Raw genomic sequence first — 16,489 nt, forward strand, 5'->3', positions numbered from 1 at the left:
TGTTTAGATGTACGGCATGGAGGACAACCTGGATTCTTCTCTTACCTAAGAAGGATTTAATTACGTTATGTATTCTTTCAGTGATACCATATGGTCTAATTTTCCTGAGAAGACCATTATGCTATACCCTGTCAAAAGCTTTAGATATATCTAGGGCTACCGCTCTACTCTCCCCTACTTTGTCCAGTGAATGGCATATACATTCAGAGATTACAGTTAGGATACCTGCTGTGGAACAGGCTTGCCTAAATCCATATTGTTGGTCGGTCAGAAGTTTAGCAGCTTTAAGGTGATGGACTAGAGCTTGATTAATTATGGACTCAAATATTTTGGTGAAAAGCGGAAGGAGGCTAAGCTAGCAGTAATTTAATGGGTCAGTTCTTTCGACAGAATTCTTGAAAACTGGTACCACGGAAGCAGTTTTGCAGCAGTCAAGAAAGCAAGATTCGTTGAGGCATTTGTTGTAAAGTTTGGAGAGAACTGGAACAACCTCGGTGGAGCATTTTTTTAATAGCACAGCTGGGATGAAATCGGTTCCACATACTTTAAAGGTGTCTAGGTTTTTTATGATACCATGCACCTGAGAAGGGGTGATTTTCAGATCATCTAGTGAGGCGTCTATCTGCAAAGGAAAGTCAGGGAGAGAATGGTTTGCTGGGTTCAATATGGAGTTTGAGGCTAACCGACTGGCACGCATTTTAGCCTTCTCAGTTGCCGTGCAAACAACCTCATGATTGATTGATAGTGGGGAAATCGTTGATTGCCCATTATTTACTACACTGGGGTCGATTTTCCAAAAATTACGGTTTCCTAATTTCTGTGCTTGAATGCGTTTTCTGGTGGTTTCAGTATATTCTCTCTTAGTTGTTGCTATTTCTCTCTTACAGTTAATTTTAGCCTCTATAAACTTCTCTCTGTTTGAACTGGACTTATGTCAGTTAAATCTGCATCTTTAAGCAATGGCAGCTGCGCCAGTAGAAGTAAACTATTGGAGAGAGTGGAGCTTGCTATAGAATTTCCACATGGGAACCTGTGCTTCAATTGCCATTTTGAACCATTCAGTGGTCTCATTTGTGCACTGTTCAATGGGAAGAGAAAAGATATTTCCTCATGGGGCATCTCTGATGAGATCCCTGATGACTTCCCAATCAGCCTTTTTATAATACCTCGTTGTTTTGAGCAGTGGGTCTTCAGTTTTGGGTCGGGAATTAAGGGCGATATCTACTATTATCACAGTGTGATCAGCATTCCCGAGTCGGCTGTGGGCATTTGTTACACAATCATCGGAAACTGTGGTCAGAAATAGATCTAGAAGTGAGGCATGTTGATCTTGCTGGTCTGAGAAACGTGTCAGAAATATAACTGTCTGTGATAGGGAATGAGATATAGAAAAGCTGTGTTGTGCTACCAGTTGTGTCTATGTAAGTAGAGAATCGAAGCCAATTACTATGGTGGACATTGAAGACACCAAATACATGTACTTGTGCACTAGTATCGAGGGAGAATGCTGTATCTAGAGACTTTATTTATTATGGTACAGTGCTGGGTTGAGGGAAAGCGGTAGAGAAAATATAAGTAGCTAATGTTAGTGTTAAGTCTGAAGCACATAAAAGCCTGGTTGTCTGATTCTAGTTTTAATTTTCTAGTCAAGGGGATGGTGTTTTGAAAAAAAAAAATGACTTGCGTACCATCAGCTAAATCTAAGCATATAACTCTCCAGCATTATTTGTTACCATCTAAACTAAGTCTATTCGCATATAAAAACTTAAAAAATAACGTTCTTAATCACATAAATGTATATTTGCATGTGTGTAGAAGTAACAGGTTTAGTCTACTTATACCTGCCAAGTTCCAATTTTTTAGTTTTGACTCCTTAGTAGCTATTTTTACCGGCTAAAAGACAAATCAGATTTGTTCCACAGGTCTAAATCCCCTTATATATAAAGTTTCAAGTCTGCAGACCCAAAATTGACAAAGTAGTTTGGTAGACACCATTCCACAGACAAACAGACAGACAGACAGACAGACAAACAAGGTCATATATATATGTCCTAGAATCCAGTGAGACAAAGAGACAACAAGAGAAAAATATAATAGTTAACTGATGAACTGGGTAGATGAATGTTCTTTACTTCTTAATTTGTGAGACTATACAACTTTAGCATAATACAATATTCCGACATCAGTCATTGAATACTCTCTGACTGTTTATGTGGATTTGAAATTTATAAATACTTAATTTCTTTCATTTTGCCAAGAATATTGCAGCTAATTTTATCCTATGCGATCAAGCCCCCCCCCCCCCTCCAGATTTCCTCCTGTATCTGAAAACATGCTATACGACATATAAATATCTGTGCATGATGTAGCCAAGCTCATCAAAAACCTTGATTCCAGTATAGCATTTAACAGCATTCCAATTATAGTGGTGAAAAAGCTTCAACCAGAACTAGCTCTCATACTTACAAAGCCTTGTTTTTAGGGAATTGCTTCCCAACATCCTGGAAAATCTCATCAGTATGTCCTGTATTTAAGAATTCAGGTGATCGGTCATTTCCCTCTCAGTACACACCAATAAGTCTCCTGTACATCATGAGTAAGTTGCCAGAATCTGTGTTAAATTGAGAAGCAGTCAACCACCTCAGCAAAAATAACCTCCTCAGTAACATGCAATATGGTTTCCGTTCTGCTAGATCTACAGTTAATAATTACATCATAAGATTAGTAAATCTCTTCACAGAGGTTTCCTTTCTAGGGTAATTGCTCTTGACATATCAAAGGTCTACTCTGTAAATCTCTAGCTACAGTATAGCTGGAAATGTCTTTTCAATTATTGAATCATTTCTCTCTGGTAGGTTCATAAGAGTAGTTAGTGGTTGATGGGCAGAAACCAGAAGCTCACAGTATTAATGTCCCTCAGAGGTTTATCCTGGGCCCAAATCTCTTCCTGATCTACATCAGTGATCTCCCAAATCACATCCTAAGATCATTTGTAGACATGTATGCTGATGACAATATCATCTATGGCAACACTTCAAAAGTCGTAAATGACCAAGTTATCTCTGATCCTCTCTCCTCTGATCTTGAGCATGTGGTACAATGGGGAAAGAGGTGGCTGGTTAATTTTAATGCATCTAAAACCAAGCTTCTATCATGAAAGCTCTGATTCCCGTCTGGCATCAATTAAAATGAATTGCTCTTTTCTTGGGGAGGCTCCATGTTTTGACTAGCTTCTGAGTCTGACCTTTACTGCTGATCTGAAATGGAACACATACATTAAATCCGTTGCCAAGATCATTGGAAAACTGGTGGGATCATTCTACCAGTCCAGTAGATATTTTACTGCTGATGCAATATAAAAGCCAAGTACGTTCAAAGATGGAATACTGTTGCCACATCTGGGCAGGTGCTGCTAGAAGCAACATCCTGTCTTGACATAATTCAAAATATACTTCGTAACCTCGTAGGGAATGCCCTTTTCTCTTTCCTGCAACCTCTTTCTCAAAGAAGAGATGTTGCGAGTTTGTCTCTGCTTTATTGTTATTTTCATGGCAAGTGCTCAACTGAGCTCCAATATATGGTCCCCCACCACTCACTCACTAAACTTTCACAAGAAACACCCGTCTAACAGAAAATACTATCAATAATTTCCCTCACTCGTTATCTGTGTCTAAACCTAAACGTAGATTCCATGAACAAAGCTTCTTTCTTAGAACTGCACGCCTATGGAATTGTCTTCCGTTTAACTGCTTTCCAGCTGACCACAATATGGTCGTCTTCAAGTCCAATGTAAACAAGTTTTTGATGAGTTGTCCTCTTAAGTAATCCAATTTACCAAATTTCCACTACTAATGATTACTACGATATTGTGCCACTGTTCACTGTATATACCAGCAGTTATGGTTGATGCTGCTTTCAAATGAACATGCACAGATATTTATGAAACTCTCTTGTGATGTCATAATAAAACCTCTCTGTCTGTCTCTATTTTCCTTTCTTTCCTTTTTTCATCCTTTATCTTACTCTTTCTCTTTCTCGCCTTTCATTTCTATCTCTTTGATATATTTTACTCGAGTAAGATGGGAATTTTATTCCACCTCAAAAACTTGTCTATGTTCCAAAATAACTTTTTTTATACATTTAATGAGAGTTATTTAATCTTGTCAAGAGACATTTTGAAGTGAAATTATCTGCTCTTACCACATACATGATAATCTGTGATGGAATTTTTTTTTTATATAAAAATCGCTTGAGACAAGGTATGGAGCCACTTAATGTAAGGAGCTAAAAATAAAGTAAAAGAAAACTAAATTAACAATGAGCATTAGGTGGATAGACTTTGAACCAGAAAACAGCAATTCTTCACCCTTTGACAGAAAAATCGCTCATGGAACGTGAGGACTAAAGGACAAAATAATTGAAACGAGAGTTCCTAATTTCCTTGTTCTAGAATGTCACTACTGATTATGGTCTAGCCACATAAACCAAATTCATTATCATCATAATTTAATCCTCCATTGCATTATGCTTTAAATAAATAATTTTAAATCATTATCTACTAAGAATCGTTTCATCAATTTATTACTACATTTTTGTACTGCCTCACTGTTTAATCACTAACAGCACAAAACTTGGAAGTGGATGACGTCATAAAAACCTTTATTATATCATTCATTCTCAAGTAAATATATTTCTTTCTTGATAATAATGTTTTTACCTGCTCTTCCTCCTCTCTATTTCCGTTCTTTCATCTCTTTATCCTTCCATTCCTTTTCATCTCTTTTACTTATTTACATCATTGCCCTCCTCCCACTACTCCTCATTCGCCATTTATTTATTTTTGATACGTCATCCAGTGTGCATGATGACAAGCAAGTAAAATCCATCATAGACGTTTAGCATTATGCAGATTATTGTTATTATAAAACTCTGAAAGGATACTGAGCCTTTTTGTCTTTGCAAGGTATATTGCCTTGAGTCGGCTTGACCCTGATTCTGAGAATTTTACTTTTATGTTATTGTATATAAAAGGTGGGGGTCATTGGTATATCCGACAATCTTGATCATACTGGAGTCATGACATAACTCCTGAGAGATGCAAAAGAAAGCAAGGGTGACTTGATGGTACTGTGGTTAGGCCTCACAATGCCTACGTGTGCATCTATCTCTCAAAATTTGTGGAAGAAGACTGAAAAATCGTAATATGCTTCCAAAATTATGTGACCTGATAATTAGCTACTATGATCATTTCCAATTGAGAGTAATCAAAATCAGAATGGCACGCATTGGAAACAGGTATTATTACGAGTTGCACTATCTCGTTATCGCCTTCTCCTTAGCCATGGTTATGTTAGTAAAGACAGTCAAAGGAAAATGTCAAAGTTTACTTCTAAGTCAGGAGTTTATCAGGTATAATCCTTTATATGAATGATCCAATTGTTATGAGATCAGTCATGGGAGGCAAGTGTTTTTTTTAAGGGTCTTGAGGAAAATATGTCCTTGGCGAGAATCAATTTTAAACCAGCAAAATATAAGTCCCTATTATTAGAAAAAGTGAAAGCCAAAGAGAAAGTTTGATTTATAATTGCTGGAGCAACAATTCAAATCCTGAATCTGAATGAAATATTTATTAGAAGTTTCAATAAAACTTTCAACAATAGTCTGAAAGCCAGAGCCACAACCAACATATTATTAAAGACCACAATGAATGGTGGACCAAGATTGGCAAATCAGGATTGCTTGAGCGTTTTAAATTATAGACTTTTTTAGCACACAGTATACTCTGTATGTTAAGGTCATTACTTCTTTACAAATTCCTAATCACAAATTTAAAAATTTAAAAAGAACGATTAACAATGCTTAAGAAGATGGCTAGGTTTACTATGTGTAGTGAAGTAGTGAAGCTGTCTATGGTAACAGCAGTCTCGTGAATGAGTTTAAAGTTAAGAGAATGAAAAAAAAAAAGAAAAAAAAAGACGGCTGCAGTACACAGAATTCAGAAACTCGTAAGTGTTAGCTGCAAAACTTCAGAAAAAATCTGGTAGGAAATGTGGAGTGCTGGAGAGTTTCAAGTTACAGAGGAGCGACTAAGAAATACAGCTATATTGGTGACAATTGGTAAAGGAAAAGTGGGGTTGGTTTATTTGTTGAGTCCCTAAATCAACAATGTTAAAGGCAAAGACCGGCATAGCTTATCTGAGAGAAAGCGTGTACTGGCATACAAGAAAAACGTAACCCTCACAAGGGCTGCTCTCCGTGAGAGGAAAGGAATGTTGGTGCTTATTGTTGTTACAAGATTTGAGAAGATTTGAATCCAGAATCGCGAATTTTTAATCAGCAATAATCTTTATTACACCAATCTCGTACCCTTCTTTAGCAAAACAGAAAAAAAAAATCTAAAGTAAATGGCTTTTAGTATCATTTTCTGTTTTGTTTTGTTTTTTGTTTGTATTTTTTTTTGTATTAAATATCTTTCTGAATGCAAGCACTGAAATATCAAGTAATTTTATATAACCCTCCCGACCCCAGTTTTTAGATAATGTATCAGAGGTCGTGTTGGCTACGTTTGCACACGATAAGTTTGTAGTTTTATTTCGTGTGATGACTTTGGAATATTCTGGAACATTGACCTCTGTGCAGTTATTGAAAAGGTCAAACAGTATCTCACTGTTATAGACACTTGAGCAAATTTATTTTGTTAAACTGAAACAAAATGTAAACCTATGCACTAGTCAAACTCTACCCACACTCCTTCCCAACCGTCATATGTATGCCACAAAACTACATACAATGGTAAGGCACCAATCCAGGAGCTTTGGGGAGTGTGACGATGCCACTTAATTATCACTACTACAAAGTTCACTTTGACCACCTATAGTGGTACTACCTATCAGGGTTTGAATAATTACCTCCACTTTTCTACACTCATTTACGCTTACATGCACCAGAGGGCGTTTCAGATCGAATTATCTCCCTTTTCAATATGGTTTAAGTTGCAATAAGTAAATGTTATCTTCTTTTATCTTTTACTATATTAATAAAATAAAGTATATTTTTCCCCTGTATTTAGAGAGCATCAATAGGAAAATAATCAAACACTTCTTAAGCAAAGCTTTCACACTTACCATTTACAGCACTTCCTAAAACATATTTCACAAAACCATGTGTACATTTTATTATTATTATTATTATTATTATTACATTTATTCCAAACCAAACTGCTTCTTGCAAGTACATAGTTCCACAAAGAAGGTAGTAAACAGTTTCACTCAGTGTCTCAATCCACTCACATCGCCGTGTTATTTTATTAATAGGTATACTTATTTTTAAGCCACAGTTTATTATTTTATGTTTTTTACTCAAACTAATTGCAAAATACTACACTAGATTTTATAAATAAATAATCACTCCTTCACATTTACTGACGTTTTAACTTGCATTCTGAAAAAAGTATTATGCGACCTTAAATCTGGATGAGGAAAATGAGGTTGGTGCAAAAATGTTTTTTGACATGCAATTGAACGTCAAAAAAGGATATTACTTTTGCATTAATTGAATACATAAGTATGATGAAGTAAGAAGTTTGTTAAACTGACACAGTTTGTATTATCAGGAAGTAAGTCCATAAGCAACGATATTCACCATTTTAAGAAATTAAGTCTATATGCCAAATCTGACAGTAGTCAGAGGCTACTGCTGCATTAATTTTTATGTCAAGAAGAAATGTTAGTAATGTTCTGAGTGATGAGGATTCATTAGCCAACTTGACCATCTCACTGTGTTTTGAAAGCACAAATGCAAATGTGTATTTAGGATTTAGGAACTAGAGAAATTGTTTCTGATTGGCTAAAGTGCGTGATAAGGAACCAATCAAAATCGTGTGTTTGATTAAATCAGTATCAGGTATTTAAATCAAGCAAATAGCAAATGATTTAGACATTGGTATTCTATAGTAGTAGTAGTAGTAGTAGTAGTAATCCTACATCCTAAAATAAAATAGCATATGTGATTTTTTTCCTTTTCAAGAGACCACGTTTTCACAGCTATCAAGCTGATGATTCAAAATAGGTTGTTATCTGTATTCTATTTTATTTTTTGTAAGGGGAGAGATGAGAGGTGAAATATGGGTGTATCGGTGTAAGGAAAAGTTACAGCTGTTCAACAACTGGTTCAGGTGTAATAAAATTAATATGACACCTTTATCAGTGGATTAACAACCATTTAGAAGTTTAATACTACATCTTCAACAGATTAACATCTATTAACTGGTTTAATACTACTTATTTACCAATGTTTTAACGACAATTGATTGATTTAGAAGGTATTCTCAACAAAGGTAATTGGTTTCTACCTTTACATTACAAAGAACTTATCACTTGCGTGAAGACGGTTATGTTTTCTGTCAAATTTGTTACTGCTGCTTTGTGTAAGCATAGTGTTCACATCACTTAAGCAATTGTCACAAAACTTCGTTAAAATATCGCTCACGGTTTAACCTATCACTGATTTAATTTTGGAATATCTTTTGTGATTAATAGTTTATTTTTCTGTAATTTACAATAAAGTTTGGTCTGTGTTGGTAGAAATGAAATTTTAATTTACAATCTATTTCATAGATTTTAATAATGAACCATGATCAGTATTTTACTTTTTTACTGGGAATAAATAAAGGAAGGCTGAGAAGTTTTTACTCCCACATAAGCTTGTATACTTTGCATATCGATCTAAACCAAACAACTTATATATATTTACTATAATAATTATTAAATACCTACAGACACTAGCGTTTCATCCTTTCGGGAATCATCAGTGTAGGATGTCACGATTAACACCAGTCAGGAGATTCGAACTCAACAACGAAGCCACTTCTGACTCAATTAGCAAGGACCAAATCCATTCAGCCACCGTAAACCGCGGGAAATATTGTTGAAATTTAAACATTTTATTTTAAAATGTTTTTAACGTCTATCAGAGTGATCTAATCAATGTATGATGATCTGTGCATGCAAGTTAAATTGACTGACTTTATTTCAACTGCAAAGTACTCAACGATAAGAAACGAGTTTCTTAAAGGGGCTGACATAATTATTTAGTATAATAATTATTAAATACCTATAGACAATAGTGTTTCATCCTTTCGTGAATCATCAGTGATATATATATATATATATATATATATATATATCGTTAGTCACCATTCCAAAGCCAGAAGATGTATTTAATTCTTACTCATATTTTACTCATATTTTTTTTTTTATGAAGTACGTTTTGTATGTCTTTCATTGAATAGCAGAAGTGTGACCAAATCAGAGACAAAATATATATTCTTTAGAAAATAGTTGGAACGTTTTTTGGATTGGGATGGAAAAGAATTTGGTAAGAAAAAAATGTTGATGAAAGAATATGGAGATATTTAAAGTCTGCAGACCTAAGAACAAAAAACACTTGTTCCAGCGTTTGTAGGCACCTACCTCAGAGAAAAGCCATTGAATTCAACCCACACGTGTATAATAAGTCTTGTTACATGTTATTTTCTGTTATAACTTAAGTTTATGTTCGCTATTTTGCCTGATGTTTGTTAAGTAATACTTCGTTGTTTTAGTTACATGTGGAAGGAGAATTTAAAACTCAAAGTTAAATATATAAGCAAATAAACATTCTCTCTTGCGATCGTCCATTTTATAGTCTTTTCTTTTTCTTTGCTGATGACGTCATTTTCCATGCATTTGCATATAGCCATCTGTTATTACTACTAGTAGTAGTAGGAGTAGTTAAATTGAGAGTTACGATTCAGGAGGTTATGCATAAATCACTCAAGGTATGTATTTTATTGTGTCTTCAATTAATTGTATACAGCATAATCAGGTTGACACACCGGTTCCCTGTTGGATCACTGGAGTTAAGCAACATTGAACCTGGCCAGTATTAAATGGGTGACCATTTGAGACTTCAAGGTGCGGTATGTATTCTCCGCTTAACTTGGCATTGTTTCCAGTCGTCCTGAACTTTTCCTTGCCACTGTCGATTCAGGAGAGGTATGGTTGAGGATTGCGCAACCCTTGCCTCACAATTACATGTGCAGCTGCCACTACGACGGTATCCTTTGTCTTTCAAGAAATGGAAGGATCAAACAAGTAATTGATATTTCTGATTTTTTGTTAATGAGTTAACCTCTGGCACTAAATCTAATTATTTCTAGTGTATATTTTAGGCAAAAGTAACAGTATGCTTAGATATTTGCAGGTGCTAGTTTTCTTAAATATATTCCACTTAACTACAGGATTTCAATTTGTGCTTATGGACCAAAATGTCGAGTAAATGATGTTTCATATTTATGATTGTTGCTGAAGGGACATTTATAGCTGCAGTAATTTTCTTTAAAAGTTTTTCAGCAATGACTACATAAAATATATTTTCAGTTAGATTTTCTTTAAATGTAATAGTAGCAAGATAAATTACAAAGGGTGATAAACACTTTTGATGTGGGGGCATTCATTTTTATTTATACAATTACAAGTAATTTTGAATTTGTAATCGTTCCCCCTTGCAAGACACTTACTGCAAGGACTCTTCCTTCTATTACAATGGAAGGTAACTTTCTTTTCTCCCTACAAATGCCTAGGGTTAGCTAGAATTTCCATAGAGAAAACGTCTTGCAAGGGCATGCCGCCTGTGGATCATATTATTGTAGGACTGCCTTCCCTGTTGGTTACAACTTTGTCGTCTTTAAATCCAATATCACCAAATTCTTGTCATAAATCACTCGATAAGTAATATCTGGTGCTACGAGATCAGGCTGCCTGAAGATATTGGCTTGGCCTAAAATACACCAAACAAACTCAATCATATTCTGCAAAACCAAAAGCAATGATTTTACTCTACAAAACAACCAAACCAAACACCATGAATATTTGAAGATATAAAGAACTTGAAGCATAAATACTTTTACCAAAGCGACAGACTTCGGCATTAAATAACCTGAAAAGGATTGATATGCCGTAAAACAAAACACTCAAACAAAACCGCTTGTACAGTGTGGATGCTTTAGGAGGAGGTGAGGGAATTGTCTTAATTATATTTTTAAATCTTACCTTTTTTTCTTCATTGTTCAAGTCCGGTGTTCGTGTTGGCGCGTGGGGTACACTGTTGTCACGAGGCCAGAGTATAGGCAACTTTTGTAAGGGTAGCCCTTCACACATCTCCTTTAGAGTGGTCGCCATTATTTCCTTGTCCTGTTTTTTTTTTTTTTTTTTCAATTGAAGGACCGTTGTATCTTCGTGCAGAATGGAGTTTGTCGAATATCAAACTAATCTTCACTTTATGGAAATAAATGACAAAACACTAAAGGGTCTGCTTTATCTTTGTAACAGATAACAACTAAAATACTTTGATGACCTCTGACCTCAGAAGTGCTAACTGTTTTCTGAATTATCTGTTGCTATACTGAAGCTGAGAGAATTAACATTTGTTTACTAAAGGCTGTTTCCCACTACACTTACTAAACAAAAATACACACTCAAATATTGTTTTGTTTTATGATTGGGATATATTTAAAAATAATTGCATTTGTTCTAATGAGACAAAATGTGCAATGAATCTATCTCACTCTCTGTTACTATATGTTATTTTATCCGCTCTTTCTAATTTATATAAGGTGCCTTACTCTCCATTATTTGACCCACTTTCTTGTTTTATAAGGTTTCTCTTTTTATTAAGAGTTAAAAGTAATTAAACTAAGTATAAAAATTAATTATTTAACTTTATAACCACAAGTAGTTTACTTCTTATTTCAGGAGAGAGAGAGACTAATTTTTTTTTTTTTTTTTTTTTAAATAAATTTAACTTATTTTTTTAATTCACTGTATCTTAATTTAAACAATTTAACCTGAGCTCAATGAATAAGCCAATAGGATAAAAAGAAAACAAAACAAAAAAACAACTAACACAAGTTTTTTTTTATAGAAAACTAACAGGCTGCTCGGCGTTGCCCGGTCCTAAAATATGCATAAATATATTTTAATTCATGCAGATTTCTTATTTATTATTATTGCGCCAATTCTCTATAGATTATTACCTAACATATAGCAATGATTTCAAAAGTTATCAAAAAAAAAAATAAATAAATAAAAAAATATGACTTGGATAATATTCGCTAAAATCGAAACCAAACCGTTTAATGCTCACGCCTTAATCTTTATCTCTTGAACATCGTTACCGTCTGAGCTACTGAGAGAAAGGTTAAAAATTAGGTGGCTTTGAGCTATATATATGTAATTTTGTGCATGTGCAAAAATAACAGGAGTATTCTTTTATTCGTCTTACTCTGCCTGATTTGTTTTCAAATGTGCTACAGGTCCAAATACCCTATATATCAAATTTCAACTCCTAGACCAAATATTCAGAGAAGTTTGATAGAGACTTTTCACACACACACACACACATATATATATATAAATATTTCCGTGTATTAGAACGTTTTCATCATAAATTCTATGCAATTATGCAGAATGTGGAAACTATGCTTAAATAGAATTCAGCATAATTAAATGAAACCAATCATCTAATAAGAAACTATATAAAAATGAATAATTAAGTTCTGTTTTCAAAGGAATATGCAAATTATTTAATCTTCAATGTAGTCGCTTGCATATCTATGACTAAGTATATTAAGTTTGTTTTAATAATTAAAAAAGAAAAGAAAAAAAGTAGGCTTTTAATATCAATGTCAGAGCAAGAAAAAAAAAACTTCACATATCCCCTCTCCAACCCCAGTTTCTTTGATCCTGCCTAGAATTTCAGCCCCATATGAAGAGTGATCTGCTTGTTTTCGGCCCACATTAAGCCGGAAAACTTTGGGCATTCTACCACCTAGAGAGGGTGGGAGAGTCTTACTAACATTTTGATTTTATTTTTTGGACCCCCCCCCCTGAAGCCGTTGAAATAATACAACAAAACAGCTTTTTTTTTTTATATAGTTCTATGTCTACAAATTTATTTCACTATCTGTTACATATTTATACATAACACACATACACACTCACATACACAATATGATTTGGAAATCTTAGGTAGGACGACGCCGGTGTGCTTGAGGCATTGTGGTGAATGAGAACTTTAGCTTGGATCAGCATAGACAAGAAAAGGTACAGGGACGAGGATGACCATAGACCCCCCTCTCCAATTTTTGAGTGGCTTTGTGCCTAATTTTATATATTTATTACTGTTTTGTTGTCAACTTTTCAGAGTAAATAAAAAAAATAGATAATTCAAACTCAAAGTGTAATATCTGTTCTGATGCTACACTTCAGTTAATTTGTCCTTGGTCAATGGTGGGGAAACCCTATATACTGAGACAATTATTACTGTTGGCTACTGCCAACGTGCTTGTAGCAGCCGACACTCACTACAAACAGGCAGAAGCTAATTCTCTCAACTCGAGATTTGAAATCCATTTTCTACCGAGCTTGTTCAATCACAACCCAGCTATATATATATATAGTATATAAAAGGCGAAATCTGAAACTCTCAACCCTCTTTCAGCCTGACCCTGCCAGGCAGCAGATATTCGCCCCCAGGCAGAACGTGAGTACTACAAGCTAACAATGGCTCCTTTCAAACTTCCATTTGTTTCCACGTGCGGTACCTCAAACTAACATTCTTTACCATGCTAAAGAACACACAGACACACGCATACACACCCACAACAACACGTGAACACACTGAAGACTTTGCCCTTTCTTTCTCCTTTAACTAGCTTCCTTTGTCCCAGCGACTACTAGCTATAAACACGTGTGGACTGAGCTGTACTCTCCTCAACAAGCCGGTAATATATTAATTCTATCTTTACACAAGAACACTTCCACCTACTAACCCGTTTCTCTCTTGTACCAAAGCTACTAACGAAAATGACAAAGTGATATAAACATGCAACCATTTCGTTGTCTTATCCCATTCCATTTTGTCTTCTATTCTATATGCCCCTTTTTAACCCTCTTTTAGAGAGCTGGATTTTCCCCACATTAAAAACGACCTTGTGTCACATTTTGCTTCCGTGGGGAAGCAAATAAATACTAATAGAAAAAAGGGAATTTTCTTACTGCAATATGAAACAGATTTTCATCCAGAGAACATGATAAAGGAAGTAATACTTGGCCTTGGTGATCTCTCCTTAAAGAGATTTGAAGGGCAGAGTTATGCCCATTGCACATTCCAGAAAGAGACACTCTTGACGTTTTTGGATTCAGAAGTTATATTTTTCTTCAATCGTAATTGAGAATAGTTGATTTATACAGATTTAGTCGTCTTATATCCACTAATACCACCACTACATTTGACTTAAATTATTACTTTAACTCTTCATTGTCTAAATTTTCAGCAATCTACACCAAACAGTGTAGGTCACTCATAAATATATCGGTGTTATTTATAGAAGGGTTTTTGTTTAAAAATAATCTAGGAGTTGGTCTTTGCACGCACTGTAAGACAAAGCCTCCTATAAGAAATCTAAAAAAAATAAAATAAAAAATTTAATAATATATATATATGGGTCAATTTTTTTTTTTTTGCTGTATCATTTCTCCCAAGACCAATAGAATAATAGATGTATACTGCCATGTACAAAATACTTTTTTTTTTTCTTAAACAGAACATGTGAATTTGACTATATAGGATTGTACAGGTTATTGTATTATTATTATGTAGTAAGGGATGTTTGATAAGAGAATCGTTCAGTTTTCAGTTAAGACAAATTTCTCTAAAAAAAAAAATTTAACTTTTCTTCAACAGCTTCAACACAAAATATAGTCTGGAAAGAGTTATGAAAACAAGGATACATAAAAGGTTTGTTCGGCCTATATGTATGTACTATAGAAATTGAGTTAAAGAGTTTCATCTTGTCATGTCAAAGTTTCAATAAACAAGACAAGAAAAAGGCACAAAGTGTTCCGACTGCCAAATGTATCACGATGCAAGTGATATGTTTACATTATTGTACTGAACAACATACTAATCACTATGATTAAGTCGGCCAAGACCTAAAAGAATAAACCAAGCATTGATTAATTAAAGGAAGCCTCTGACTTATGATTTTGTGCAAGCAGGAGTATAGATTTAACCCAAATTATTATAAAAATGCTTTTAATGCATATAATTAATAAACCTTCATGCTTAGATATAATTATTTATTATAACTGCGTTAATAATAATAAAAGTTTTTAACAACACTTTACAGAACCTTCTAATATTGACTCCATGTGAAGTGGAAGACCTGATATTCTCATTGCAAACTTTGTTTTTGTATAAGCTATATCGCCTGAAGAGGTCCCTAGTTATTAATAACTGACCAAAATATACTCATGACTGTATAGCAACATATCACTGCTAACGTAAAAACAAATAAAAAGTATATTAAAAATACATATACATATATACATGCATTTATACGTTCAGTGTGAAAGAGAGAAAAAGAAATACAGCCGTACACAGAAAACAAAAAAGGGCTTCTATGGTAATTAAAAAAAAACAAAAAAAAAAAACGGACTAAGCAGTTATTTCGAGGGCAAACTAGGATAAAATGTTAGAAAAACAAAAAAAAAAATGTTATGATTTAAATCTCAAATGGCTTGTATATTTTTAGTTATTAGCAGAAATCATATTCACGGAATTACAATTATTTTTGTGTTTTGTCTGTTGTGAAAAGTTCTAATGTGGCTATATAGAACTAAGGCTTTGTGAAAAGAGAAGAGAGAGGGAGCAATTGAATTTTCTTACTTTAAAAACTATGGGCACGTTCTGAAATGTAAATGAAAGTTTTTCTGTTGTGTAGAAATGTTTGTTTTATTCCAGGACAACTGTTGTGGGATGCCTCCGACTTTGTTCAAATTCGCACAGGCGTTCTTTTTTTTTTTTTATATGATGCTTTTTGAATGGAAAAGGAAAAAACTATGGGGATATAGAAAAGTAAGGTGCGATGAATTTTAAAAGAGAAATTGTTTATTGTAAAACGTATGTTTTGTAAAGAGAATTTATTTTGAGTGTTTTTTTTCTTGAAAAAAAAAAAAAAAAAAAAAAAAAAAAAAAAAAAAAAAGAAGATATGGGAAGCACTTGAAATTGTTTGATTTTGAGAAGAGAATTATAAGAATATAATATCTACACGGTCTGTGAATTTTGATAATTTTCTTAAAAAAGGAGAAAGTGATTTTTTTAACATAAGATGCAAGACCTCTTGAATTTTTGATGGGTTTGTAAAGAGAAGATTATCTGAGCATCACATTAGAATGTTTTTTGAGTTTGGGTAATTCTTAAGGAAGAGAATTTTTATTCGAATCCAGCATGTATGAGATATATTTTGAATTTATAACGTTTTTTTTTTAAGGAAGAGATTTTTGAACACAACATGTGGGATATATATATATTATTCCTTAATTGGAATTTTTTATTTTTGAGATGAGCATTTTTATGTTAATTTTATTTTTATTTCGGACTATTAGT

At 33.9% G+C, this 16,489-nt stretch overlaps 1 protein-coding gene across 2 annotated transcripts in view; it reads right to left on the reverse strand.

Annotated features, from left to right (window-relative positions):
* LOC145294140 (urocanate hydratase-like) overlaps positions 1-11,739 on the reverse strand; it is an 89,729-nt gene extending 77,990 nt beyond the window's left edge. The window contains exon 1 of one of the 2 annotated variants that reach the window (XM_080141249.1): positions 11,091-11,739. In XM_080141249.1, coding sequence (XP_079997375.1) covers positions 11,091-11,219 — 129 coding nt within the window. In that variant the 5' untranslated portion in view covers positions 11,220-11,739. Of the gene's footprint in view, positions 1-9,470; positions 9,678-11,090 lie in introns of those variants that run through there. The other variant, XM_080141257.1, reaches the window with a different exon arrangement.
* Between the last annotated feature and the right edge of the window lie 4,750 nt (positions 11,740-16,489).

Source organism: Euprymna scolopes, chromosome 2 (assembly GCF_053919585.1).
Source record: "Euprymna scolopes isolate OS-2025 chromosome 2, ASM5391958v1, whole genome shotgun sequence".
NCBI lineage: Eukaryota > Metazoa > Mollusca > Cephalopoda > Sepiida > Sepiolidae > Euprymna > Euprymna scolopes.